Genomic DNA, 25,210 nt, shown 5'->3' with positions numbered 1-25,210 from the left:
GATGGCAATCATTTCTGTAGAGCTGCTGTGACAGTTTCAAGTTATTGCCCATCAATATAAATTCTAATTCAGACCCTACATAGTTCTTCTTTTGTTGTTCAGCGATAGGCAGTTACTGAGACAACAGGACCGCTCCTTGGCATTGTTCTGATTGCTCCTCAGTTAAATAATCTGTTCTTGACAATGTTACAAATGGCATAGCTTGTATGTTAAGAGTGTTCCCACTTTCTCATTAGAACTTTGAGCAAGACAATATAGAGGCATTTCATTAAATGTACCAGATGTTTGGGCGGTGGGCCAAAGTGGTAGGTGGTGGGCTGGGCGGCCGGGGATCCCCCTCTATGTACTTCGCAGGGGGACCCCCCTCAAGGTTTGTTACTCCACTGCATCTTGTGTCAGTGTGGAAGCTTCTCCTCTGTTTACCCAGCGAAGAGGTGGTTCTTTTATACCCAAAAGGTACCCCCAGGGGTTCTACCTAGATATGTAATGGCTTGCCATTACATGTAGTGGACCTGTCATTCAAGGATGATGGTGACTTTTGTACAGAGTTATTGTACAAAAGATAGTAATCCTGCTGTGTACGTCCTGGGCAGGGGATTAAGATAGGATTCTAGGAATCCTCATGCATAATAAATGAGGCCAGTTTAGGAGAAAACTGATCGACATTCATTTAGTACATAACTAGGTAAAAGGTCAGTGCCAGAACATTTATACAGCGCAAGGTAGGACGAATGTAGTTAAAAGGTTGTGTAGCTACCAAGGCCTATATTGGGGTACATTGGGGTTCATGACCCAGGATTTTAAACATTCCAGCAACACCCTTCCTGCTATTTTAACTGTAAAATCTAGGAGTGAAATAGGGCTATAGCAACCAGGATCACTCATGGATCCCTTTTTTAAAAATGGGACTATGTCCTCTGTCGGACATGTAATTGTGGCTCTGAACACGTTAGTTAATAATGGAGCCCACAATGGTATATTTGAAATCATAATAATTTTAGCCAGGCCATTTTTATCAGGCTCTGAGATGAATGGGATATTCTAAAGAAGATTGCGCGAATTGGAAAACACATCATGATACACTGAAAAGGTCTTGTGAGACCATAGATACCACGTGTAGTGGCCATCACATCTTAAGAGTCACCTGTACAACTTGAGATGTGCTTTATATACACCTCAATTTGTGTATGTTTACCGTTTGTGTTTGTGCTGGAAGTTAGTGGTCCCATGATACAGCCACCTAGACAGTTGCCTTTTCTTCATTTCACTGTGAGATTGTTTTTATCTACCTATTGAGAACACAGAGCTCTTTGCAGAACTTGCATTAGAGTCTCTGGGTGTCCCTTTTCTGGAGCTCCTCAATGATCTCTTTAATCAAAGTTATCTCCTCCCCTCCCTATGTCAGTCACACTGGCAGGCTTTGCATATAGTGAAATTCACAAAACCTCGCCAGTAGAGATGGAGCGCAGCCACATTGCTGTGACTTTCCACATTTCAGGCAGAGGGAATTTGGCTCAAATTACCCCAAAATCATATTTTTGTCTTCACGCCGAGTTCAGGCCTGCTTTTAAGAACCCAACCCGAGATACTAGGCTCATATATAGGCGACATTTTCCGATAATTCATAATTTGTCTATAAAGGTTTCGTAGATGATGCTGTGGCTCATCGTTCTGTCTCTGGTTTGATAGGGGTGGTTCAATGACAAAACACCAACGTAGGAACAAAGGACAAGTCATCTTAGTCATGTTAAAAGGTTTTATTGGAAATTCATAATATTAATAGCTAGGCTATCAAAAGATTCTCGATCTAACTATATACATGTTAAAACAAACATTTTCGTATACTTTCAGTTACAAAAATACATTAGATTAAGTGTATTCTAATTAATAAATATTTCAACAAATTACATTGTAATTCATATAAAACGGAAATAGTGTGCAATGGACGATCTGCTCTCAAGAGCTTGTTTTAGCGATGACGCTTTTCACCGTTAAGGAGTGTGTGGCTTTTTTACATACGTAACTCAAGATATTCAAAGAAAATGCCCTTTTCAACTATCACATTAGATCCTACCACTTACAGAATAATGTTCATTTGTTTTTACCAAACATTTGACAGTCTGCTTTCCAGATCTATTTACAATGGTGTAAATGTGCGTGAATAAAGACTATCTTCGCAGCAGAATCACATTCCTTCATATGAAAGCATCTAACTTCAGTGCATGTTCCTTTGTGGGTCTGCAGGCTCCATTGATCATTTTTAACTTTCACCATCATTGCACAAACATGCACAGGAAAAGCCAGCAGGCACTTGCACCAAGCGTCACTTGCCTGCAGGAGTCCATGGGACCGGTGCTGCGCGCGCAGCACAGTGACTGCCGCAGGGCTCCTGCACTTGCAGTGACCAGTGCCCCTTCATTTCCCCCACCAAAGATGGAGAATGGAATTCATTTGTTTTAAAGAACCATGGGGGCATGTCAGCAAGGGCCGGCGATAATTATCGCTAAGCGCTCTTCGCGCTAGGATAATTATCGCCGGCTATCGTGGAATTTTATCGCTGAGATAGCGTGCTATCAGCAACGCTTATCTCAAAAGCGATAAAATTCCTCGCGCTAACAGCCAAAAGTGAGATTATTGCTGGAAATCCAGCAATAATCTCACACATTTTGACGTTAACTTGCTGATAAGGCAGGGCATACTTAGCCATTATATCCACCTTAAATTGGATATAAGGGCTAAGTCAGGGTGAAAGCAGGCGTAAGGAAAGTAGCGTTAACTGTGGTCAGCGCTACTTTTCTTATCGCTATGCCTATTAGCGATTCCCTTGATAATTGGAGAAATGTCGGTTAGCGACATTTCTCCAGTTATTTTGGGACGGAACGCCCACTTTGCATCTCATTAGAGATGCAAATGTGGGCGTTATGGGAAAGGGAGCTAATGCAAGGATTCACGCGCTGGCGTGACCTTGCTGATTAAGCGATAAAATTATCGCCGCTTTTCGTCCGAAAACGGACGCTAAAGCGGCGATAATTTTTCATCGCCAGCTTGCTGATATGCCCCCATGTATTCTTGAGCTATGCGCACATACGTAACTGCATGTTAGACAAGTTTCTCGTCCTGTGCTCTCATCTAACCACTGTTTTCTGGAAGGCGTAACCTTGGTTTTTGTCAGCTGAGTTGATTGAGTTAAAGTTCCATATTTCAGTGGTTTGTAGAAAGGACAATATGGTTCTTGCAATAAAAAGCTTGACTGAGATGTAGCCGTAGGACCGCTCTACAGAAAGGTACAGGGACCAATAACATTGACTTTAACTCAGCAATGGACATTTTCATATGGATGATCAACTTTCGGGGTCTTTTGACTCTTACAGCAAGGAATTATCCAGAATTAAAGTACCCCTTGGCCACAGCTAGTGCTTCAGACATCTTGAGGGGGCACTTTAATGGTAAGATAATTAAACACACCGCCGTTGGGCTTTGTACAGTGTATGCTGCTAACCAATCACAAGCGACATAAGCTGTTCTGTGGCTGATACTGGTGGCAAGGGCGGCCACGCGACCGGCTCCTGTTCTGAATCAAGAAGACCTTAACTTTTGCATGTCTATTATTCGAGGTGGCATTCTGAAAATGTATAGTATTTTCTTATTCAGAGGCACACATGCCCCTAATACTCGTCACTCACCCATTTTGGACATGGCTTTTACTGAGTGTGTTAGATAGGTGCTTTCGCCTGGTAATGTCCCTTTGCTATGTTTAATCAGTCACTGCTCTAATATTTCACTGTAATATCATTTTCGATACTTGGAATTCGTTTTAGTGTCCACACAGAAGGGTGGGCCAATCCTCTCAGTTGTTTGGAAATACAATACCGTTTTCTAAAGCATGCTATGCTAATTTCCCACACCAGAACATGATGTTTCTCAGTTGATGATAATTTGGGCTCTCCCATCACTGTCCCGCGGCTCAGTGTGTTTGCGTGGGTGGATGGTTGGTGCCAGTGCTTTATTATCTCCTTGAAAACCAGGAATTGCACTTTAAATAGTAAAAGCGTGCATGGATTTATCCTTTGTCAAAAAACTGCATGCACACTTTTACTGTGTCATAGCTCCGCATCATTAGGCGCCACTTGCCAGCAGCGGTGCCATCCGTGCATTTCAAAGCAAGATGTCAACATTGCCTTTAATCCCTGGTAGCTGATTTCACTGAAAAGCATACGGCATCCTCTACTCCTTTAATACGTTTTTTATTTCAATGTTGATGGGGTGACCCCTTGTTGATGGGAACAGAAAACTATGTCATACAGGATGTTAGAAGGCCATAGCTGTGTTATGCTATATGTTTCCATGGGAAAGCCTGCGTTCAGTTATCTGTCCCTAAAATGCACAGAATGTGCCTTTACACTACTGCAACCCGTGCTTATAAACAGCCCGAAGCCACAGCGAAAGAAGTGGGCTGCCATGTATAGAGGAGAGTAGAGGTACAATTACTACCCCAAAACATCCCAGGATTATTGCATACCTTACTCCACAGACGTTTTCTAGTGATAATAGCTAATAATAGTGCATTCACAATTTGAATTGTTAGTTTATGAATTAACAACCCGATGGCTAGCTATATTGCTAACTATCTATGTGAGGCTATCGTTATGGAACCAGCAATTTGCAAAAACAAATTCATGAATTGTGATTTCAGTTTGCACCAGCATATGACATGTAATGAGAGCTACTTCTGATCAGAGAAAATCCTCATCAGCTACTGAAGGCCAAGAAACTCACGCATTGTTACCAAGCACTCCTTCACACAACTTCAATGACTTTAACCCTAATGTCAATGAAGCCCAAAACTATGGTTTGAACAAAATATTGTGACTAAGGGTTCTGCAATGTACGTCAGTTGGTGCATAATCTGTGGGGATGTATGAATATTCATGTGAATAAATGGGATATATGTGTGTGGGAGGCTGAGCGACTGTGTTGTATGTACTTATGGCACAGGACATACTTTTCACCATAGAAAATTCTTTAAAAATGTTCTAAAAAGTGACATTTTTCTGCACTTTCAATTTCTCCCATTAAAAAAAATGGCTATATTTTTCTCTTCTAAATATGGACGCAAGATGTCTGCTGTGTGTAAATGCGACACTTTGAAATGGGACAAAATTCAACTGAAGAGTTCACTTTATGTTTATATGCATTACATAAAACTCTTCATCTTAAATGTCTCCCATGTCAATGTGTCTATACAAACAGCAAGCATATTACTCCCAGGCCCTATACATGGTGCCATATTTATAACAGGAAAGTACAGTCATTGGTTTAAATGAGAGGAATTTAAAGTGTAGGGACATGCTTCATAAAACATTAGGACGTAATTAACCTTAATTTAAAGTAGAAAAACACATTAAGACAATGTTTCATAGAAACATTTTTCTTCACTTTACATTTCTACCATTTAAAAGAAAATGACTGAATTTCTCAGTTATAAATATGGCACTGTGTCTACCAGCCAGTGGCAGCAACATGCCTGTTGTTTGTAAATGTGACATTTTGAAAAGGGCGAAAAATAAAATGAAGAGTTAACTTAATCATTAAATTAACACCTCATTTTATTTGTCTCTGATTTAAAAGCATTCTGAAAAACCATGTTGTTCTCATGCTCCAATATTGAGTTGAGAACAACTTAAATTTGAGAAAAAATACCTCAATGCTTCAGTTCTGAACCTCTGTGACCCACATGGGTAATAAATCTGAGGGAAGCGCTGCTCATTATCAGGATCTGCCATCTGCAGCCTGATAATAATGTAAAATAAGCATAGCCTTTCCTTAACTTTAAAAAGAAAACGCAACACTTATTGTAGTTCTTTGCTAAAAATGAACTCAAAGCTGGGAGCTACTCTGAAGGTGTCTACAAGCTACTGGTAGCTTGCGATCAACTGGTTGGAGACACTTGGTGCACATCATAAATGGCCAAGCGGGGAAAATCAAGATCATATGCCTGAAGTTCAATGACTACACACTGTGGAGAAGGAAATATTCCATTACAACTGCTAAACATCTTTGTGCTTTATTATCTCTGATGACTATTTCTTTTTTGTCTTCTTCTTAATTTTATGGGATTTATTATCTTAGCTTTGCTTTTATCGTACAATGTACTAAATGTAATACTTAATGAAATGTAGAAAAATGTTGTTAGCTACTGTTCTGGTCCAAGAAACTATTAAGTATATTGCCGGCTGCAATGCACCTTATTGTGCTCAACAAGTAGAAAAATCTATGTTCAACCTGTGAGACCACCACGGCCACTTATGTGGACATTATAATTCAAAAAGGCACCTCTATGGACTTGAAAGCTAATAAAGGCCACCAACTTTCCACTTATGTATGTCCAATAATAGTTAATACAATCTGCAGCATACATAATGACCAAAATAAAAAAGTAACAAAAGAACAAAAGTCATCATCACATACAAGCCATGAAATAGCAGCATATGCTTAATTTCGTGCTATATATATAATTTTTCAAAATGTTTAAGGCATTGATATTAGTTGGTAAGCAGAGTCAACAGCTGTGGGAAAGATACCAGGGTCAATGGCTTCAACAATCCCTTGTCACATTCCTTCTGATCTGGTTTTTGCAGCAGGAATCCTAGTTTGCACACTAGACTATGGTTGCATACAGGCAATTCCAAAAGAGGGCTATGTGCAGGTCCATTGGGCACATTCTAAGTATTGAATACATATAAAAGATGATATATAAATTACATTATTAAAAACATTACATGCATTCAGAATCCAGTCGGTTGTTCGTGTTTTAGTTCTCAAAAAATAACTTTCTTAGAACTGGCAAGTGCTCTTCGGTTTCTGTTGCTCTTTTTTCTTAATATTTGAAGGATGCTCTCCATGTTTTGCTTTCACATTCAAGATTGTCAAGATTGTGTTGTTAACTGTTAGGGCGTTTTTTTGATTCTTCTAAGACAGTTTAATTGTTACTGTTTTTACTTCAGTGTATTCCGCCAGGCAGTATTCTCCTCTGTAACAGAAGCACACAAGCATTACTTGTCTTGCAATGACAACTACAAAGATATCACTTTTTTTGTGCAAATTATGAAATTCCATCCTAAAAATTGCTTACTGAAGTAAAGAGTACCACATACATACAATCATTCCTTCACTATTTTTTTATATAAATATCTTCAATACATTATAAATAGTCTCAGTTTTGGCTCCCTTTTGTTAGGAGTGAGCGCTTTCTCTGTCTTACCACCAAACCCCCACACCTTTGCAGGCAGCATGTACCCACTCACAGAGGTAGATTGATCAGAGAGGAGGCGGTGACATCTGCCCACAGCAGCAGCGTGAAAGAGGACCATTGCAGGGGGTTGCAGTTTGCTCAACAACTTCATCAATACATGATACGACCTACTAAGCCTGCCCCTGCTGTGACAGCTTAAGTATTTAAACTTTGCACAGACCTTATACCAGTTTCTGTATTACTCTCCATTCTCCGTAAGGACAGTTCATTTGGTTCCTCTCTATTTTTTTAAACCGCTCCTATTTTTGACGCATAATAACTAGGGGTGGGTGAAAAATTCCACAACACTCCGGAGTTCATGCAGTTTTGCCCATGCCGCATTCCGCTTGGAGCGGGGAGTACTGGCAAAACTCCGCCAGTCACTGTATGTCAGAGTTTTTTCTTGGGCATGGCTCGCCAACATTAAGTTTGTGACAAGAATTTGTGTCCCCCTAGCATGATTTTCGGGTGCTAGAAGGCCTCCTGGTGAGATTTCTAAATGTGGGCGGTCTCGGCAGGCCATGACCGCTCGCACTGAGAAAGCTGCCGATTGAGTAGAAAATCTGATCGTGCATAAGAAAGAAGCAACGCCTTCTGGCACACCGCATGGTGCCATTTGCGATTAATTTATAGCGCGAACAAGCTCCTGATGCTAAAAACCAGCGCTAGCAGCACATTGTGCTGAATTCCACCTGCTTGCAGAACTCCGCGGAATTTCGCAGAGTTTTTAGGTAACTCCAAGGAATTCCGCAGAGTGAAACTCTGTGCGTTCCGCCTGCTCCTAATTTCAACCCTGATCCAGTGAAGCTAAACCTGGGGGCATCCCTCGGGCTGTCTGGATTTACTTGTATATCATTCTCATTATTCTGAAAGGCATTTATCACCATTTCTCTGCAGTTGCTGCTAGAGACACAGATTATTAGCAGCAATGCCTTCTGGATCAGGTAGTTTACTTGAAAAATCTGGAAGCGGGATAGGGGGTGAACTATCAAGAACTTAGATTCACATTGTACCATAGGTCATCTGCCTTTGTCTCACTGCAGCTCCCTTAGTATAATTGTTATCTGTTTCCCTACCCTTATGGAGGACCCCTTGCTGTCCAGTCTCTAATGCTGGTGAGTAGTGGTCCCTTAACGGGGTATGGAGGTGTCTCCTCAGATCCACCCCTGGGGGTACACCTGTCTCCAGCCTGAAGATCTGGCCGGCTTGCTGAGACCTTACTTAGCTTCCCAAGTGTCGATGGAGAAGGTTCTGCACACTTTTGCAAGGGCCTTAAACACTCTGCACTTGGAACCCTATAATGGGCAGCTCCATTAGTTGAAAACCAGGATTCTCTGTTGGGTGACAATGATCTGTTTTAGCAGAATTGTAATGGACTTGTGGATCTTGAAACAAAGAACGCACAACTTTTTCTAGTATTCACCCCTTTTAGGAGACTTGTAGCTGCGAATAAATGGGCAAATGATGACCAAATAATGGTGTTCTCCAGGTATTTTAAGGAGGAAGTAAAAGGTACACAGAATAAGGTAGTTTCTCCCCGGAAGAAGAAGTCTCCCTTATCACATTAGTGTTGCAAAGAAAGCAGAGACAAGGGGACAAGAATGGATGACTAGAGTTTAAAACCAGAACTCTTGACATAGAACAAATATAGAATAATTTCTACTTTTTGCAGCAACTGCGGGCTACATAATGACTTAATTGGCAGCAATCACCAACAGAGAAAAACACACAATGAGGCACTGAGAGAAAATTAAATGCAACTTTTACCTACAGTGTCATCTGTTTTAAATACATTGCTTTTGCATAAGATTGCTAACTAATCATGTCCTTATATACACAAAGACATGCCCCCATGTTCAGTCCACCCTCTTTGGAAACCGGGCAATTGCTAAATTTACAATGCTTTAAAGTACAGATGCTGAAGAACTGATCACTCTAAACAAGAAGGGGAAGAAGACGCATTTTCAGTTCTTTCAGAAAGAGGAACCAAGAGGAAATGGGTGAGGTTGTTATCACCTGGAGTGCAGCTAAGAAGTGTGAGATGCCCATTCGTACTTCAAGAAAAGGAGCCCTTAAGAAATATCTACCTCTGCTTTCGCTGTGTGGAGGGGAAGTGATGCTGTAATTGCCCTAAAAAGAGAACTCAGCTGGGAGACTAACCAACCCATTTCTTAATGATGTTCAAACACTATCCACTCCTACCTTTCATGACATGATTTTATTTAGCCACAGAGAATTGCCTGGCATGTGGGTTAAAGCTTTAGTGGACTGTCGGACTATTCGTAATTTCTTCGATACTAAATTTGTAGGTCACAGCCGTATCCTGGCTCATACTAAAACCTTGCTGTCAGCGAGGACGGAGCCTTTAGATGCTGACATATCCCAGTAGCGGTGCCATAATTATGTGTGGTCACATTGTGGATACGCGACCAATTGGCGCCTATCGCATTCCGAGGTGGTTGCAGGTACGAGAGACACTAGCAACTACCCGACCAAGTGGTAACTTGAAGTGAAGTGAATACTGGTTAGCCCCTGAGCCTTGATGAAGTTGCGCAAAGTGGTAGCAACGAAACATTTTTCTCACACTCTTCCCCACATGTTTTACCACATTCTCTTCTAACCTTCTTTAAATTTGGTGGGATTCTTGGTGCTGCAGTATAGTGACGCTGTGATATAGACTGGACATACAGACACTTGAGTTAGCGGGAGTAGTCCGCATCACTGGGGGAGTCGTTAGGAAAAGAGTATAGACCCTCCGTGTGTCTGAATTTTAAAGTTAACTGTCCGTTGAGTCATGCCCTGTTTGTTGATAATGTGTTAAGTGGGGAACGGCTTGATCTACTTTTTTCCCCCTGTGCTCCTTTCTGTCTTCATACTAAAACCCAACCTGAAGCCAGTCAGTTGATGGCTCTAAATTAGCACGCAGATCCATATCTCACCACACCCAAGAACAGCTTGTCACCTGTATCAACTACCATAGGAAAAGAATATCATAACTGCTCCCACCTTATAAGAGATCGTGGGAATGCCATGGCTGACAAACACACTCCCTTGATTGTTTGGTGGAAAATAATGCCAACCTATTGCGTTGGATTTTATGGTCCAAATCAAGATTCCCTTCTGTGTTTGTGATTAACTCCTGTTCTACAGTTGTTAAGCCCTCTTTTGAATTTGGTGTTGTCTTAGGGGATATTCCATTTGAATAGTCCTCATACTTGACGTCTTTGATGCCTAAAAACCCAACACTTTGCCTCCGGATGGGAACATGACCGTAAATAAATCTGATTCCATAGGCTTGGGAGAAAATATCATCTCATGGACAAGGGAAATCTGATCAGGAAGAAATATAAACAGGACAGTGGGTTCTTCTGGTACTCAACATTCCTAGCAGGTGCTCCTATTTTCTTCATTCGTTAAAAGAACTAGACTTAGTTAAGATCCTGGTTCAAATTAGTCAAATGAACGCGATTGCTATTAAACGTTTATACCACTTACCTTCATTTTTAAATCGTATTATAGGTTTATTCCTCTAGCAACTGATTAAACTCTACTGAGTGAAGATTAGAAGATTTTTTTTTAAATGGAATAGGGGCTGGCCTGTCTTTACAATCGGGCCACACCTCTACCCCGAAAGGCTCAACAGTTTTCTGCCTCCTCTCCTCGGGAGCAGCCTCATCCCCATGGCAAACAAGAGGGAATTTGGATTGAGCATAGATTTTGACAGATTCATATTCAGAGAGGAGGTAAATACCAATTGTCTCTCACCTACAACCTACAAACCCTGGGAATTTCTGCAACCTAGAGACCCAGGCAAATACAGGGTGGTGTGGCTTGCCTGGATCATGCTATATATTCTTACCCAGCATGCCCAGCAAACACTAAACTTTGGCTAAAATAATTTAGTTTTGTCATTTCTGTGAGGTAAAGTTCCGGACTTTGCAGGGATATACAACATTCTTACCACCCTGTGTCCACACACTTTTACTGAGATCATCAGTTGAATTTCCCTCTATTTGTAGCTTCCATATGTATACTAGTGTTCATGAACAAACACATTTTTCACAATGCCCTTTGAATCACATAATTTTATGGGTAACCCCAAATTCCGAGTTCTACACACAACCACTATTTCTACGTTCAGTATCCTCTGCACATTTGAAAAATGCACAGGTGTTGTTCACAGCCTTTTCATTCATTAGATTTTACCATGTGAATTGATGCATAGTTGGCACACAATGAAAACTCATTGTCAGCTATTTCTATGGTTATCTTATATGTTTATGTTAGTTTTGATTTGAACAATGAATTTCTTTGTAAAAACCATAAGAGATCTACACAAATGACCCTTTCCTTAATTCAGTATTCTGTCTACACTTCAGAAATGTGTGGCATTTTTTCGGGGAAAAAATGCACTTTCTTGCACAGTGCTGTTTTCACAATGTTGCCAAAAAAACTACATTTCGCAAAATGTTGGTTATTTTTTTGTTTCACTCCAGGGAAAAAATTGCCTGGATGCTTTTAGCTAAAAAAAGTTATGAAGGCTTAAGTGAAAAGTGCCTCAAACATCAAACAAAGGGCTCAGTACCGTAGGGGGGGGGGGGGGGGGGGAGTATCAGCCGCTAAGGGGTTAATCAGGTTTAGTTAGGAACAAAATACAGCCAGAGGGGCTTAAAGGGAACCTGCAATCTAGTTTGAGTAGCACCAAGAGATGAGTGGAAGGCAGCGCTCTGCTCTTGTTTTGGACAATAGAAGTACCTGGTCATGTCCTTTGGGATCTGTATTGCCTCTTCCTCCTTTCACCACTTTTTGAATGATGTGCTCAATAACATCTTGAATCAGTACATAGTTATATATGTGGGCAATATTTAGATTTTTCCTCCTCTTTGCAACTCTATGTGACCCATCCGAAGGTTGTAGCTCAATCAAATCTAAAAGCATTACCTTTGCTTAAGGCTTTGCCAATTATTATTGGTGATTCATAGTCAATAATTCAAGTTTAATCCTTCCTTTAACACAGCACCTTGAAAAGTATGGATCTCTTCTTCTCAGTGGCGTAGCTAGGGGGGGGGGCGGTGGGGGCGGTCCGCGCCAGGCGGCACTATTTTGTGGGTGGCGGCCAGTTTTGGCTATTTCCTGCAAAAGAAAATTGTACTTTTGCATGAGTACCATTTCCGAAATCTGCCCATGTGGCAGAGATTTATAGAGACGAGGCAAACCCATTTCTCACCTAACGGTGCATCACAAATTGCCTCGTTCCCAACCTGGAGGAAAGGGCGCGAGCCCTCCGCTCTACGTCTGACTGGAGAAGCGTGCGTGTTTGACGCTGCGCAGCGGGGCTGTGTCGCCCTGTGGAGGAAAGGATGATATAATATATTCAGTCGTAGAAATACTGCCCTCAGCATGCCGGGTGGCGATGTACATCCGTTCTGCTATTTAGCACATGTAATCATGCATTTGTTCAGGGAATGAGACCTTACACCCGCCATCACCTGCTCTAACAGTACGTCAATGTGAGAGACTCACTTTGTTTTCTTCTAACGCTGGTTCCCGCCATAGCGCCATTTGCCTCTCAGCTTTAATTTTATTTTATTTTTTCCGCATATTTATATAGCGTGAACTCGACCCGAAGGTATTGGAGCGCTTTACATAGCACCGTATTTACATTGCACATTCAGGCACGGGGAGATTAAGTGATTTGCCCAGAATCACAGGATGTGGACGCGACCTCGAGGCTCGAACCCTGGTTTCCTGCACCAGAGGCGGCAGCGCAGCCGACGGACAGTGCAGGTGTTTAATCGAGCACTGCATGTCGCGCTGAACACCATGCATCATCGCAGAGGATGTGTGATGGGGAAAGAAGCAAGGTAAACTCGTGAACAGGATTTCTATCATATCACTAAATTGACAAGAGTACTTGGCCAAATAATGAAATGTAGACAACATTGAGAAAGGTAGAATCAATGCATTATTTAACTCGTTTTTGTTGATTTGGTAGAATATAATTAATTCATTTATGCATACGTTTTGTAAAGTGCAGATGCACCCACAACATGCTTGAAAGTGCTCGTGGAGACTGCGGAGTAAAAATAGGAGAAACATTAGAAAGATAACTTTGGCTAATTGAAGTGTCAGGGTTTTTTGGAATAGGTGGGTTGTCCGATGTTTGCACAATATCCTGAAGCTAACCCCACACGTAGGAGCTTGGACAATAGGTTCTCAAGGTGGTTATACAAAATGGGGGACTTTCTAACAGCTGTTTGCATCAGTGACAAAGGTCGTTGACAGGACAATGTTAGGCCTCTGGTTGGATTGTAAGGGAGGCATAGTGTAGAAAGTTTGTCAGGCTAATTCTTATGTTATTTCCTATGAACCAGACAGAGAGTTTTTAATCCAGTCCTTCATTCGACTGGCAACCAGTGAAGTGGTATCAATGCAGGCAACACTTTGATCCTACAAGCGAGACATGCTTCCAAAAGCAGCCAGACAGCAAAGTTTCCAGGTCTTTGAGATTTTCTCGCCGTATGTCAAGACAGACCGCCAAATGGTGCAGAGCTCCAGGACACTCATGAAGTAACAGTGCGCTTTACAAATGCCCGTTCATTCATAAATCATTAATTTAATGAATGCTTTAAAAGGCCATCATGAGGACAATACTGATGACTGAACAGTTTCCATGCAGGCAAGAGAGGTGAAAGAACCCACTCTAGGTCATATTGTTGACCTGTGTGGTGAAGGAGAAATCTGTGTCACACATGACTCCACGATTTCAGACCAAACTTGTAGAAATTAGCAGAACACCAAAAGCGGGGTATACGTTGCTTATCCTGTTCCAGTGGCGTAGCTAGGGGGGGCAGTGGGGGCAGTCCGTCCCTGGCGGCTCTATTTTGGGGGCGGCGGCCAGTGTTCCCAGTTTGGGCTATTTCCTGCACAAATGGGTGACATTTTCCCCATTTGTGCGGGAAAAACCCATACTTGGCGGGTGGCTTTATTTTGGGCAGATATTTGTCCCATTGTGTGCAAATTTAAGGCTGGGCCGGCGCAGACAATCATTACTAAGTGGCACACAGGCAGCGGGGATTGGCTGTCTGAATGAGGTGAAAGCACGCTGCATAGCTTATGCAGTACGTTTGACAGGGCCGTCAATCATTGGTAGTGTGACGGCCCTGCTACATCCTGCTGTCCCGCCCCTGGAGTGACTACTGGTCCAATGTGGTCACGAGGGGCAGGCTCGGTAGTAGATTTTTGCTTTTTTGATTGGCCCGGCTGTGGTCTGGGTAGGGCCTCGAGGGACTTTCACTTCTTGCCACGCGCGGGAGGATTGATTCAACTGTGGAAGACTGGAAGTGGAAATTAAGCGAATGCTATAGTGGATCTGTGGGCCCCCTGGAATCGCTGCCGCCCACCGTAGTTTGGCTGTTCTCCGTGACCTCAACATACATGCTGCTTCCTGCTGCCCTATCGTTTGAATGGAGGTGTCTGGTGATGCTGAGAGCAGAGCTGCTGAGTGTCTTTAAAAGGTGCATACACTGCAGATCTCTAAAATTAAGACAGTGGTGCCACCACTCAGAGCATCTCGCCATAGACTTAATCCTGATGTCCAGGACCACAGCAACTGTCTGCAGTCAGTGTGGCTCATGGGCACTTAAGGCAGCAGGCTGCTGCAGCACAGAGTTGTAAGATTCTGAGGTGCGCAGGTAAGCCAAATAACTTGCTGCTGTTGATGCTCCTGCTGACAGGGCCGAGTTTTATCTACTGGCAGTTTTGATTCACCAGCCACACTGAAGTTAAGTTTCCTTGTGTGTCCAGATGTTTTCAGGAAATGGTAAAAATTTCATGATAACACAAGTAAAAATTGTTCCTGCTGAAGGAAGATCAGCATATTGTCTACTTGCAGATATCACTGTTCATGAATCTCACTGATCATGAAGTAGCGCATAGGGTTAATGTGCCTGCTGCAAAGAACGTGTACCATGCAGTTCACTAAACTGCATTTTATGTGTCTATCTGAGTGAGTTCCTGCATTTAGTCACAGAGCTCCTTGGGTTACTTGCAGTTCATAAGTTACAATCCTAATAGCACAATTACATATGAACTCCCATCAAGGAGCTGCATTCAAACTGCATAGTATGTTAAAACGTTATTTTTCCCTCCAGTCTTTAATTATCCTAATGTTGTTAAAGAGTTTTTTGGGGGTGGAAATACATTCGTTTTATATAGCACCACCAACCACTAAGGTATGTTTTAAATCCTGAGCCTGTACTTCCCCGGATCAAACACTTTAAAAATATACTGCCTACTTGTATGGATAGCATAAGATTCCTACAACTTGTAATCCTCACTGTCATATGGATCATTTCCCGTAGACTGATTTACACACATACAATTCGTTGTCTCTGTATAATGTATGTATGATGTAAAGTGCTCTGACACCCTACACTGGTATGAGGAGCTCATTAAAAACAATGGAACACATGAAAGAGAGAGGTTAGTACCCTTCCATTTCAGACACTTTGCAGTAGTTTCAAGACCTTAGTTTCTCGTTGCTCATATGGGTGTAACTTCGGATATTTATCTTTCTCTGTGGACTGCATTACTTTATTTTACTCGCAAGACAGTTCCACTCCTTTGGCCATTGAATGTCACTCATAGTCACACTGAAACTATGAAAACGCCACACATACGCAATCTCAAACCTTGGCAGCTATGCGCTATATAATATGTATTACTGACCTTCAAGGCCAAGAAACATTTGAGAGGATTGTACCTCCTGCTAAACACCTTTCAGAAACAACCCTATGTCACAGCTGCATAATAGCCCATGCTTCACAACAGTTCCATGATGTACATGTTTGGATTTGTGTGACTGGGTGAATTGGAGCCAGTGGACGGACGTGGCTGCCACGCAGTGGCACACTTGCTGGGATAGGGGAGCAGTTGAGACTCGGACCGATGTGTGGGAAGGGGACACGTTGCATTGGGTGTGTTGAATGCTGTGGTGAGCAGGATTTGAGGGTGGCTGCGCCCACCTGTGGAATTGTTCTGTGCTGGTGGTGGAGTGGGACACAGGCCGTTCGGCACATGGGTCGGGCGGTGAGAGATGGGCCCAGACTGGGGCGGGGTGTGGGAGTCCCTGGCATGGATCTCGATTGCCTTGGGCCTATAACGTGGATTCATTGGAGTGAGCTGACTCGCGGACTCTGGCCGCCGCGGTGAGCATGTGCGTTATGGCATGGTGGATGGGCGGACCTCGGGAGAGCCAGTGGGACGCTCGTGCAGATCACAGTCAGGCAGACTGACGGATATGTTTGGAGGTATTTGGAAGAATCACACCGGTATGGTTGGGCGAGTGGCCCCGGGGTGCTGCGTGCAGCCCTCTGCGGCTGCGAGTTTAGATGGTTGGCACTTGCTTGCACTGGTTGGTGGACCGGTGTGGAGCTGGCATTCCGGTGATACATGTGAGAAATATTTGTGCCCGAGGTTTGACAGTGGGGTGAGATTCGAAATTCGAGTCGAGACTTGGCCTCGCACGGTCACGGGGCTGCAGATGCCATGGGCGGCAGTCTGTGGGATGGCCCCGGGCGCCACGGACTCTAGCTACGCCTCTGCTTCTTCTTAATCTGTTTTTCCATCTCTGAAAGAACGCTTAATACAATCCCCATTCCAAAGTATCTTGTTCCCGATGATGTCTATACAGCGAAAGCTGATGTCTCCAATAGGGCAGTTAGAGCAGTTCTCACCCAAACCCAAACTAACACCTGCAACATCCCATTGCTTTTTTGTTACAATAGTAAATACATTCGAGTAGAACAACATAATCTTCTAGAAAGAACTCCTTGCAATCAAAAAGGGCAAATGAGGAATGGAGGCATTAGCCTTAGGTGCCTGGCATCCTGTCACCATTCATACAGATCATAACAACCTTGGATTCAAGAAAACAGGCCAAGACTGCAATCAACAACAACCCTAATGGATTCACTTCTTTCATTGCTTTGACACTGTGGGCACCTTGAACCAGATTTGCTTCAGCTGGTAATGTAGCCGTTATACAGACCCCTGGTAAGAGCTTTGATAAGGTGTTTCAGAAATCTTATCAGAATATTGATGGACCAGAATTTCTGAACATCGATGTTTCCCATACAGTTCATGCTAGAATTTGCAGGAAGGGCAGTGTCTCTTGGGATCCAATCCTGTGGGTACATCCCACTTCAGCTGCCAGACAAGGGTGTGGGCTGGGACTATCGAAGCCGCAATATCGACAGGTCACAATATCGTGACTAGGCCTGGGCAGTGAATTCCGCTCCGTTTGCGGAGTGCAGAAAACTCTGCGAAGCGTAGTGCAGCAGAGTTTTTTCCCCGCTCACGCTCGCCAACGGTAAGTTCGTGAGCATGGCTGCTGCTCGGGTAGAATTTCGGACTGCACATAGCTAGATGTCAACATTCCATTCATATAGTTTCCAGATAGTTAGATGTCAACATTACATTCATATAGTTTCTATGAACCATTTCATCACAATAGGAGGGCATTTTATGTTCAAGTTCATATGCTAAGACAAATACAGGAGGAGGTACATGAGATAGCCGGATATCGCCAAAAGTTGAAAGTCAACATTACATTCATATATTTTCAAGGAACCTTTTCATTAAAGTGAAAAAGCATATTCATTTTCAAATTCATACGTTAAGACAATATTCATGGCACATATTCCGCAACTACACATGCACTGTCTATTGTATTGACCAGCTAATCCTCATTGAGCGCATTCCTGCAGTCCAACATAGTCAGTTTATACAAGCGTTTTAATTAAAGGCTCAATGGTTCCTAGTACCTCAAGAAAGTAACAGGTGAATGCTGCCCTTCCTGTTACTTTCTTCAGGGCAGGGATTCACTAGTCACCTAGGAAATAGTGTAGTTCCTGGTCAATGTTCAATCCCAGGTCTACTGCTGCGAGACCCAATATCCATATTGCTCCCTATCGTCTCAACTGTAGATCTCAGTTGCCACCCCTTTCATTGTGTTGAACAATTTCAAGACCATGAAATTGAAATGTCCTATACTGTGTCTGTTTATCATTTGTGAGTGTTTGAAAAGCAAAGGGGTACTTAGGATCTCCTTGTTTTACAGCTCATAGGTGTTCCATTATCCTATGTTTCATCATTCTAATTGTGCTGTCCACATATACCTTTACACATTTGCATACTAGGATGTATATATCAAAGCGGGTATGGCAATTAATGTTCTGGGTGATGTGGTATATACTACTGTTTTGTATTTAAAGAATGAGGTTTCTTTGGCAAATCTACATATTGAGCAGTGACCACATGTATAGAAACCTTTGCTATGCTGTGTCAGCTAGTTGTGTTTGGTCTTCGTACCCCGGTAGCTTGGACTGATTAGCCCTTTGAATGTTTTCCCTCTCCCGAAAGTAATGTTAGCATTCTAGTTTGTGTATTGTGCAAGAATCTTGTCTTCCCTTAATAGGTGCCAGTGTCTGTTCAGTATCTTGCTAATACTGCTGGTAATATTACCATATGGAAGTATTGGTCTAATCACCTGCGTTTTGGTACCTGTTTCTGTTTTTTTGTGAGCCAATGTCTTAGCTCTCTCCAGTTTAACAGCCCTGCTGCTGGCCTCCTTAATTGTTTTCTTGTCATAACCTCTGATGGCGAATCCATGTTTGATATCTACCAAGTTCTTAGTGAATTCATTTTCTGTACTACAATTTCTCCTGGCCCTCACCATTTCACCGTAGGGTATTGCTTGTAGTTGGTGCTTAGGGTGGGTGCTGCTTGCATGTAGTATTGCGTTACAGGATGTATCCTTTCCAAACATCCTACTCAATATTTTAGATTCATGGATATAAAGTTCGATGGCAAGGAATTGAATCTGTCGGAGGTCAAAGTTCATGGTAAAAGACATATTATAGGGTTTGTCGTTGAGGTATCCCTCAAAGTCTCATAGGTGTTCTACAGAACCAGACCCTATCATAAGTATGTCATCTATGAGTCTTCCCCAGTAATGTATGCGTTCAATCCACCAAGAACCAGCCGGACCCATACCCGCTCCTCCTTAAACCACACCATGAAGAGGTTGGCATAAGAAGGAGCGAATCTGGAGCCCATCCCTGTCCCGCTGACCTGATGGAACCACATCCCTCCAGAGAGAAAGGTATTGTTATCCAGTATTAGTCGTGTCATCTGCAGTAACATCACAGTGTGTGACAATAGTTGTGCCGGTCCAACGTGAATCACGTGTTGGCGAATGGGCATGTCTTAGATAATCGAACAAAAAACGACTGAAACCATAAATCTCAGCTTGGGATTTCTGTGTGCTTGGAGACGTTGTGTTTTGCGTGTCCCACAACATTGTTGGGTTTCTTGGGAGCCCTATTGACTCTTTATAGCTTAAGAGGGAAAAGATGATTTTATACTTCACCATAGGTCTTAGAGTAGCATCAATATCGTGTTTATCTGGTCACCCTGAGTCTGAAAACCTTTAAACCACGGTTACTCATAGTACGGCCCTCAACCCGCCAGCGGCCCGGCAAGCCTTCCTTGGCGGCCCGCGGACCTTGCAGACATCCTACCTGTACTATTAAATATTGTTAGCAAACACTGCCAGGTGCAGCAGCCCGGACTCTGAGACTCTACTTTGTGGGGGCCGGGGGATTCCAGTGATTGTCAAAGTGGAGATGCAGGGGCCTAAGAGGTGAAATACAGCAAAGCTTTATTAACATGTAAATGGTCTTTTAAAGACCTGTGAAGTACTCGGGTGCGGCTGTGTGTGTGCGCGCTGGGAAGCTGTCTCCTCCCGGGCTGAGGGCTGACACACACACGGGGTGAGATGACAGAGGGTGACGGAGGGAGGGAAAGGGAGACAGAGGGAGGGAGACAGAGGTTGACAGAGAGAGGGAGACAGAGAGGCTCAGTCTGGGGGAGACAGAGGGAGGGAGAGGGAGGGAGACAGAGGGAGGGAGAGGAAGGGAGACAGAGAGAGGGAGGCAGAGAGGGAGTCTGAGAGGGAGACAGAGGGAGGGAGACAGAGGGAGGGAGATGAAGGGTGATGGAGGGAGAGGGAAACAGAGGGAGGGAGAGGGAGACAGGGAGGGAGACAGAGGGAGAGAGACAGAGGGAGAGGGAGGGAGACAGAGGGAGGGAGAGAGACAGGGAGAGCTAGAGGGAGAGACAGAGAGACGGAGGGAGGGAGAGGGAGGGAGAGGGAGGGAGACGGAGGGAGAGAGACGGAGGGAGAGAGACAGAGGGAGTGGGATGGAGACAGAGAGGGAGACGGAGGGTGACAGAGGGAGGGAAAGAGACAGAGGGAGGGAGAGGGAGACAGGGATGGAGACAGAGGGATAGAGACAGAGGGAGAGGGAGGGAGAGAGACAGGGAGAGATAGAGGGAGGGAGACAGGGAGAGAGAGACAGAGGGAGGGAGACAGAGGGAGGGAGACGGAGGGAGGGAGACAGAGGGAGGGAGATGGAGGGAGACAGGGAGGGAGATGGAGGGAGTGGGAGGGAGACAGAGGGAGAGGGAGGGTGACGGAGGGAGACGGAGGGAAACAGAGGGAGGGAGGGAGATGGAGGGAGACAGAGGGAGGGAGGGAGACGGAGGGAGGGAGACAGAGGGAGGGAGAGAGACGGAGGGAGGGAGGGAGACGGAGGGAGACAGAGGGAGGGAGGGAGACGGAGAGAGACGGAGGGAGACGGAGGAAGAGGGAGGGAGACAGAGGGAGAGAGACAGAGGGAGAGGGAGGGAGACAGGGAGGGAGATGGAGGGAGATGGAGGGTGACAGGGAGGGAGGGAGAGGGAGACAGGGAGAGAGACAGAGAGAGACAGACAGAGGGAGAGAGACAGAGGGAGAGAGACAGAGGGAGAGGGAGGGAGGGAGGGAGACAGAGGGAGGAAGATGGAGGGAGACAGGCAGGGAGGGAGACGGAGGGAGATGGAGGGAGACAGAGGGAGGGAGGGAGGGAGGGAGACGGAGGGAGAGGGAGAGAGACAGAGGGAGAGAGACAGAGGGAGAGAGACAGAGGGAGACAGCGGGAGAGAGACAGGGAGAGGGAGGGGGGGAGGGGTAGGGAGAGGGGAGGGAGGGGGAGAGGGAGAGAGAGAGATGTGTGTATGCCGGGTCTGGTGGCTCAGTGGACGAAGGCGTCTGCTGCAGGGACCTGTGTTCAACCTCATGGTCACAATTATTTTTTGCTTTAGCCCTGTCCCTCCCCCTATGACCCTGCCCCCACCGGTGCAGCCCTGGGCCACACACCACACTGTAAATTTGGCCCCCGAGTGAAAGTTTGTGAGTACCCATGCTTTAAACCATTCTTTTAGATTGGAAGTTAGTGTTGTTTGAGGTCCAGTTGGACCCTAACCCTAAATTCAAGTTAGTACATATATACAGTTTCTCATATAGGCCTAGATAGTGTCCCACCACCCATGTCTTTGGACTATTTTAGAAGGCTGTCAGCCACCTATGGTCAAATCCATTGAGTTGTGGCTCTTGCACCCACAGCCACTTGGCTACCAGGGCACATATGATGTATAGCATAAAATTCTTGACACATTGTAGCATTTTATATTAGTCTGGGTGGATATTAAGTTTATTGGGCTCATCATGCAGCCTATACAGTATTAGCGTTTCAATTTTACCACCACCTCCTTGAGTAAGCCTTGATTGACTCACGCATACAAAGGGAAAACTTAGTTAAACAACTATGTCACAGTCACTGAGGACCTAGAATGGTTCCATGTGTTAGCTCTAGTATTAATAAAAAAAACTGCCACACAAACATGCACTGTTATGCTTCACTATTGACCTTTTTAAAGTTGTTCAAGACATTGCCAGTGCCAAAAGGTACATATGTGTCTTCATGCTTACCAAATTCCTGCTCTCAAGTGTCATCGCCATTATCATTATCTCTGGCAATAGTTGCCATTATGGCTTATGGTCTAAAATCCATTGCAATGTAAAAAATAGCTCTCCTTCCTCTAATAATCTAATCTAAAGAATGCCAGTCAAATTCATCTTATGGTGCCCACTGTTTCTGCTTTACTGCACACGCAGAAACCGCTGTTTAAACCTATTGTTTACTGTGGCTACACTTTGCTATATGGTCATATTTTATATGCAGCTCTCTGCACAAATGGGTAGTTTGAATATCACTGGTGGACTGATGAATTTCCATTTCATCAATGTTGAAATATCTCCACCGTTACTGCCACCACATTTTAGAAGGAAATCTTCTGTCTATTGAAACTAAAACAGACTTGCAGTCCGCAGCATGGTCTGGATTAATTAGTGCATTTCATAATTGTGATTGTTAGATTAGTTCTCCAGGGCCTTCGTGACTCATGGGCAATAATCTTTCTTAAAAGTACCTCCACTGTCCTTGTATAATATATTTTGCCTTTATTGTCTTTTAGGAGTTCCCAATGTTGTGAATTTGCTCATCTGCCCCCCTTAAGAAAGCCTCCAAGCCCCACGACAAGAAAACCAGCTGGTTTTCCAGTGAACTCCGAAACTCCAGACGCACCAGCAGATGACTTGAAAAACTGTGGAGGAACTCCAAACCCCGACTGACCTCGACAACTTCACAACAGCTACCGCAGCCCACCACAAGCTCGATGTCAATAACCCCCATGAGGAACCCCCTCCCACCGCTCCCAGCAGCACGCAGCCGACACTTGACAGCTGCACTGTCCTCAGCATCGAAAACACTCTGAGGATAATGAAGATAACCCACTCCGGGGCTCCCACAGACACCTGCCCCCACCAAATCTACCGCAAAGCCACAGACATCATCGCCCCTGAACTCCAACGTATCATTAACCTCTCCTTCGAGACCGCCTCCTTCCCCGACGACTGGAAACATAATGAGATCAACCCGCTCCTGAAAAAACCCTCAGCAGACCCACCGACTTCAGGATTTCAGACCAATCTCCCTACTCCCTTATCTGGCCAAAGTCATGGAAAAGGCGAACTCGCTGCCTTCATCGAAGCAAACAACATCCTCGACTCCTCCCAATCAGGCTTCAGGAGGAAGCACAGCACCAAAACTACACTCCTCGCAGCAATAGACGACATCCGTGCCTTCCTTGACAGAGGCGAGACTGAGGTCCTCATCCTTCTTGACCTCTCCGCTGCCTTTGACACTGTCTCTCACTGCATTCTAGCCCGCAGACTCCGTGACACGGGAATCCGGAACAAGGTCCTCGACTGGATCCTCTCCTTCCGCTCTGGCACAACACAATGAGTCAGACTCCCTCCATTCCTCTCAGGACTGACTCTAACCACCTGCAGAGTCCCACAAGGATCCTCCATCAGCCCGACCCTGTTCAACATCTACATGGCCACGCTCGCATCCATCGTCAGAGCACACGGACTAAACAACTCATTGGACGACACCCAACTCATCCTCTCCCTATCCACCGAACCCAACATCACCAAACCAAACTTTCACGACGAAATGGAAGCAGTCACCAGATGGATGAAGAACAGCTATCTTCAACTCAACACAGAAAAAAACGAGATACACATCATGGGCCCACACCCCAACGCCTGGAACAACACCTGGTGGACTCCTGCCCTCATAGACCCCCCCGGCCCCACAGACCACACACGCAACCTCCGAATCATCCTGGACTCCGAACTCAAAATGGACCGCTAGTTCAACGCCATCACCTCCTCCTGCTACCACACCCTCCGCCTACTCCGCAAGACCTTCAAGTAGATCCCCCCGAACACAGGAAAACTGTCACGCACTCCCTCATCAGCAGCAGACTGGACTATGGCAACGCACCATATGCTGGGATCAACCTACTGCGCCACTGCCACATCAGCCAACACCTATGCTCCCTACACTGGCTGCCCGTCAACAAGAGAATCACCTTCAAGCTTCTCACCCACACACACAAGGCCCTCTACAACACCAGACCTGCCAACCTGAACCATCGCCTCGTGTTCCACGCTACCCAGCGCTCTCTCCGCCCAGCACCGCCCTCCACCGCAACGGTACCTCGGATCAAGAAAATCAGATCAGGAGGGCGCTCCTTCTCCCTCCTCGTGGCCAAGGCATGAAACTCCCTCCCTACCTCCAATAGGCTGCATCGCTCCCTAAGTTCCTAAAGGACCTCAAGACCTGGCTCTTTGATGGATCCCAGTGAACCTCCAGACACTGCAACACTCCCCTTGCCCCACTCCCCCCAGCGCCTTGAGAGCCGTTCGGGGTGAGTAGCTTGAGCTTTAGAAAAAAACCCTGATTGATTGATTGATTTATTTTGGTCATATGATTTGTGAATTATGTACAATAGCTGACCCATTTACATTCATTATTGCGCAACAATGTGCATGACATTAATTATGTGATGTGATAGTATACTTTAGTTCTTATATTCATGTATTCATTTGAATAGATCATGCTTAGGAGACAGCATGAGGGCTTTAGGTTTTAACATAAGTGTGCAAGAAAATTGTCAATTTTTCTCTCAAAATGACAAGGTTTATTTTTCTGGCTTAGAAGGTATTTAAAGACTATTCACAATCTTCTCCGTGAGCGAGATCGGGTCTTTAATTATCTTTGTTCAATATATAGGCCTGCCTGCAAGGCAACACAAAGTTATGCTTTTATTGGAAATAGTTTATGAGCAAACAGCTGCAGATGGCTTAACTCGGTGCCATGCAGCTCAGCCATCTGCAGCTGTTTGCTCATAAATTATTTCCAATAAAATCATAACTTTGTGTTGCCATGCAGGCAGGCCTATATATTGAACAGAGATAAGAAGTTTGGGTGTGAAAAGATGTTAATTCTATTGAAATACTGAAACCTGCCAAACAAGATAAAATCCCCCTTTGGATTGATGATAAAACTAATCAATCAGAAATGGCCTATCCTCATACAACGCCCAAAGATAAACATAGAATAA

General features: G+C 44.4%; 1 protein-coding gene across 1 annotated transcript in view; it reads right to left on the bottom strand.

Annotated features, from left to right (window-relative positions):
- Positions 1–1,742: 1,742 nt before the first annotated feature.
- ALDH1A3 (aldehyde dehydrogenase 1 family member A3) overlaps positions 1,743–25,210 on the bottom strand; it is a 272,629-nt gene continuing 249,161 nt past the window's right edge. Inside the window, exon 13 of the mRNA XM_085644542.1 lies at positions 1,743–7,030. Coding sequence (XP_085500668.1) covers positions 6,970–7,030 — 61 coding nt within the window. The 3' untranslated portion in view covers positions 1,743–6,969. The remainder of the gene's footprint in view (positions 7,031–25,210) is intronic.

Source organism: Triturus cristatus, chromosome 3_1 (genome assembly GCF_964204655.1).
Source record: "Triturus cristatus chromosome 3_1, aTriCri1.1, whole genome shotgun sequence".
Classification (NCBI taxonomy): domain Eukaryota; kingdom Metazoa; phylum Chordata; class Amphibia; order Caudata; family Salamandridae; genus Triturus; species Triturus cristatus.
Note: the sequence above shows the minus strand (reverse complement) of the source record. Positions and strands in the feature narration are given on the sequence as shown.